Below are 4,629 nucleotides of genomic sequence, written 5' to 3'. Positions count from 1 at the left end.
TTATCCTGCAGTATATATTCAGGGTCTTTCACAGACCTAGGTAAGTGGGGGGATTATCCTGCAGTATGTATTCAGGGTCTTTCAGAGACCCTTGTGAGTGGGGGGATTATCCTGCAGTATATATTCAGGTTCTTTCACAGACCCTGGTGAGTGGGGGGATTATCCTGCAGTATGTATTCAGGGTTTTTCACAGACTCTGGTGAGTGAGGTGGGGGGGATGGGGTTTGGTGGTTATCCTACTGTGTGTATTCAGGGTCTTTCACAGTCTCTGGTGAGTGGGGGGATTATCATGCAGTATGTATTCAGGGTCTTTTACAGACCCTGGTGAGTGGGTGAATTATCCTGCAGTATTTATTCATGGTCTTTCACAGACCCTTGTTAGTGGGGGAATTATCCTGCAGTATGCATTCATGGTCCTTCGCAGGATCTGGTGAGTGGGGGGTTTATCCTGCAGTATATATTCAGGGTCTCTCATAGACCCTCCTCCAGACCCTACACCCCTCCCTATATCTGTAACCTCCTCCAGCTGTACACGTCTCCCTATCACTGTAACCTCCTGCAGCCCCGACAATCCTTTGAGATCTATGTGATTCTCTAATTCTGGCTTCTTCTGAATCCCCTCACGATCCCCACCAACACCATCGACTGACTTGGGGTGGGGGAGAGAGGGAAAGAAACGGCAGTAGGGGGATGGAGGGAGACAGACTCAGTATTTCAAAAAAAAAACAAGTAATAATAATCAGCTGTCATGAGACGATTTCCAGCGTCTGTAGCATTTTGCTTTTATAAAAACAGGTTTTATTTTCTGAGCAGATGTGAGGAGCTTAAAATGGAACCAGTGGAGGTGGAGGCGAGACTTTGGCTGCTGTTTCCCATCCTGTCCTGCAGGGGGTGCTCTGAAACCTCTCCTGCTCCCTTCTGTCCACTCCTCCATAGGTCACCTCTTGCCTGCCACTCCGCTGCTCTTTGATGTGTGTGGCCGCCACACCCGCCTGTGTATTTTGGGTCATCCAGCTGAAGGTCACTTCTTTCCTATTGGGGATAAATATTCCATTCATGGACTGGAAACACTGGGACCCGCCTCTGGGCTGCTCTCAGTTGTTTTGTTTATTCATTAATTGAATAATTGATGTAACTGGATATTTCACCGCGCTCTTGACCTGCTCTCTGAACTTGGACTGAGTTGCCCCATAAATAAATGTGTTTGTGCAGCAACTTAAATTCAACAGCATCCATCCGACTTGTTGAAATATATATTCAGAATCGGTGTAATCCCTGTGTTCTGTTCCTGTAATGTGATAATATAAGAATTCTATAATATACACCAACCACAGAAGTACGAAGTTGCCGGATATGGTGAAGAGTAAAATCACAGATTTCCTTCTGCTCTCCATCTCTGGGTCACTGCGATTCTCTCCCTTGCTCTGACACCTCAGTCCCTTACGGACTTGACTGGCCACTAAAATGTGTCTGACTGTCAGAACATTGAGCAACAGAATTAAAGCAAATGGGATCAATGGGGTTAAAATCATTTCAAACCTGTCATATCCCACCCATCCAGGATCAGTATAAGAGCTTGTCTTCATATTACAGCCCCACGGTACATTGTCGATTATCTCTCCAGGTTCATATGTAAAGTAGAAGGGAACATTTTTTAAACAGAGCAGAATGCAGGTTGTTGCTAGAACCACAGCCGCAGTTTTCTTGGTGCAATATTTAGTTTTCAGCTTCTGGCAACAAATGGCCACAAATCGATCAAAGGTGAAAGTGACGGTGAACCAGACAGAACAGTCTATGGCTGCAAAACTAAGGACCCCGATAACACTACATACAGGGGTGATGTACAGGAAAGATCCCTGGAAATAATAATAACTGATCTGCCACAGTATGACCCCAGTGATAATGACCAGTAGATCTGCCGTTGCCATGGCCACCAGGTAGCGAGTGGTGCAGGTGGAGAGGCCACACTTTTCCCGGGACAGGATCACAATCGCCAGTAAATTAACTGTAAGAGAGAGAAGGGAAAAAGAGACTGGAAATTACTGATCAAACATTCTCCGTGTCTGACCCAGACAGTGAGGGCAGGATTTTAGCACCAAAAACAGGGGTGTTGGAGGCGGGTCAGAGGTTAAAATTTAAAAATTTCAACCCCGACCCCAACTAAACTCCGACCTGCCCACTTAAACCATAGAACCAGAGAAAAAGTGCGGCACAGAAGGAGGCCATTCAGCCAGTCGTGTCCGTGCCAGCTGAACAAACTAGCCACCCAATCTAATTTCACCGTCCAGCACCTGGTCCATAGCCTTGCAGGTGACAGCACTTCAGGTTCATGTCCAGGTACTTTTTAAAAGAATTGAGGGTTTCTGCCTCCACCACCATTCCTGGAAGTAAATTCCAGACACCAAGCACCCTCTGGCTTCAAATGTTTTTCCTCATTTTCCCTCTAATCCTTCCCCCAATCACCTTAAATCTGTGCCCCCCGGTAATTGACCTCTCCGCTAGGGGAAAAGGTCCTTCCTGTCTACTCTATCTGGGCCCCTCATAATTTTTCATATCTTAATTAAGTCACCGCCCCCCCCCCCCCCACCTCAGCCTTCTCTGTTCGAAGGAAAACAACCCTAGCCTATCCAATCTTTCCTCATAGCTGCAACTTTCAAACTCTGGTAACATTCTTGTAAATCTCCTCTGTACTCTTTCCAGAGCAATTATGTCCTTCCTGTAATGTGGTGACCAGAACTGTACGCAACACTCCAGCTGTGGCCTAACCAGCGTTTTATACTGTTCCAGCATTACATCCCTGCTTTTGTATTCTATACCATGGCCAGTAAAGGAAAGCATTCCATATGCCTTCTTCACCACTCTATCTACCTGTCTTGCCACCTTCAAGGACCTGTGGACATGCACTCCAAGGTCTCTCACTTCTTCTACCCATCTCTGTATTCTCTTATTTATTCTGTATTCCCTCCCTTTATTTGCCCTCCCCAAATGCATTACCTCACACTTCTCTGGATTGTATTCCATTTGCCACTTTTCTGCCCACTCAGTAAATCCATTTATATCATTCTGGAGTCTACAGCTATCCTCTTTACTATCAACTATTTGGCCAATTTTTATGTCATCAGCAAATTTCCCAATCATGCCTCTCACATTTTAGTTCAAATCATTAATATATACCACAAAGAGCAAGGGACCAAGCACTGAGCCCTGTGGAACACCACTAGAAACAGCTTTCCATTCACAAAAACATCTGTTGACTACTAACCTTTGTTTCCTATCCCTGAGCCAATTCTGGATATAACCTGCCCCATTCCACCATATCCCATGGGCTTTCATTTTACCTACCAGTCTGCCATGCAGGTCTTGTCAAATACCTTACTAGAATCCATGTAGACCACATCCTCTGCACTATCCACATCAATCATCATTGTTACTTCCTCAAAAAACTCAATTTACTTCGTAAGACATGACCTACCACTACGAAATCCATTCTGACTATCCCTAATTAATCCGTGCCTTTCTATGTGGTAGTTTATTATGTCCCTCCGAAATGATTTTAACAATTTACCCACCAGCGAGGTCAGACTGACTGGCCTGTAATTATTTGGCTGATCCCTTGCACCCTTTTTAAACAATGGTGCAAAGTGGGCAGACCTCCAATCGTCTGGTACCTCGCCTGTACCTAGTGAGGATTTGAAAATGGTCCTCAGCGCATCCGCTATTTCCTCTCTGGCTTCATTTAACAACCGAGGATGCAATCCATCCGGCCCTGGTGATTTAGCCACTTTCAAGGATGCCAGACCCTCTTGTACTTCCCCTCTCATTTTGCTTATCATATCTAATATTTCATACTCCTCCTCTTTAACTACAATGTCTGCATCAACCCTCTCCTTTGTGAAGACAGAGACAAAAAACTCATTAAGAAACCTGCCCACATCTTCTGCATCCACGCATAAGTTCCCTTGTACATCTCTGATAGGCCCTAACCTTTCTTAGTTATTCTCTTGCTCTTAATGTGCTGGTAAAACACCTTCAGGTTTTCCTTGATCATACCTGCTCATAATTTTTCATGTCCTCTCTTTGCTTTTCTAATTTCCTTTTTTACTTCACCCCTGCACTTTTTATACTCCACTAGGCTTTCTAATGTATTACAATTTTTTTGATTGTCATAAGCTTTCTTTTTCTGCTTTAACTTACCCTGTAAGCTTCTAGATAACCGGGGGCTCTAGATTTGACAGTACCGCCCATTATCTTTGTGAGGACATGCCTACACTGTGTCTGTAGTATCTCACTTTTGAATGCCTCCCACAGGTTTGACAGTGGATTCCTTGTATCCAGTCCACTTTCACCAGGTCACCTCTCAATTTTGTAAAATTTGCCTTCCCCCAATTTAGAACCTTTAATCCTGTCCTATCTTTGTCCTTTTCCATGATTATGCTAAAACTAACTGTATTATGGTCACCATCTCCAAAATCGTCACCCACTGTTACTTCATCCACTTGCTCAGCTTCATTACCAAAGACTAAATCCAGAATTGCGTCCCCTCTCATTGGACTTGCTACATGCTGGCAAAAAAAGTTCTCGTGAACAAATTTCAAGAACTTTATCCCCTCTGTGCCCGTCACACTGTTT

The 4,629-nt window shown here is 44.4% G+C and overlaps 1 protein-coding gene across 1 annotated transcript; it reads right to left on the bottom strand.

Moving 5' to 3' along the window:
- Positions 1-1,094: 1,094 nt before the first annotated feature.
- LOC137345771 (probable G-protein coupled receptor 139) lies at positions 1,095-3,821 on the bottom strand. The gene is made up of 3 exons (XM_068009027.1): positions 3,680-3,821; positions 2,995-3,095; positions 1,095-1,997 (listed from the first exon to the last, which is right to left on the bottom strand). Exons 1-3 carry the CDS (start codon positions 3,819-3,821, stop codon positions 1,095-1,097), a joined length of 1,146 nt encoding a protein of 381 aa, XP_067865128.1.
- Between the last annotated feature and the right edge of the window lie 808 nt (positions 3,822-4,629).

Source organism: Heterodontus francisci, chromosome 29 (assembly GCF_036365525.1).
Source record: "Heterodontus francisci isolate sHetFra1 chromosome 29, sHetFra1.hap1, whole genome shotgun sequence".
Classification (NCBI taxonomy): Eukaryota; Metazoa; Chordata; class Chondrichthyes; order Heterodontiformes; family Heterodontidae; genus Heterodontus; species Heterodontus francisci.
Note: the sequence above shows the minus strand (reverse complement) of the source record. Positions and strands in the feature narration are given on the sequence as shown.

Excerpts from the sequence above, each read along its gene's own strand:
- LOC137345771 (XM_068009027.1), bottom strand. The coding sequence starts at position 3,821 with ATGAGAGGGGAAGTACAAGAGGGTCTGGCATCCTTGAAAGTGGCTAAA. Across the intron at positions 3,096-3,679 it reads CATTTTCAAATCCTCACTAG|TTGATAGTAAAGAGGATAGC; the intron begins GTACAGGCGAGG and ends TTGGCCAAATAG. Across the intron at positions 1,998-2,994 it reads ACAATCCAGAGAAGTGTGAG|CTGGCGATTGTGATCCTGTC; the intron begins GTAATGCATTTG and ends ACAGTTAATTTA.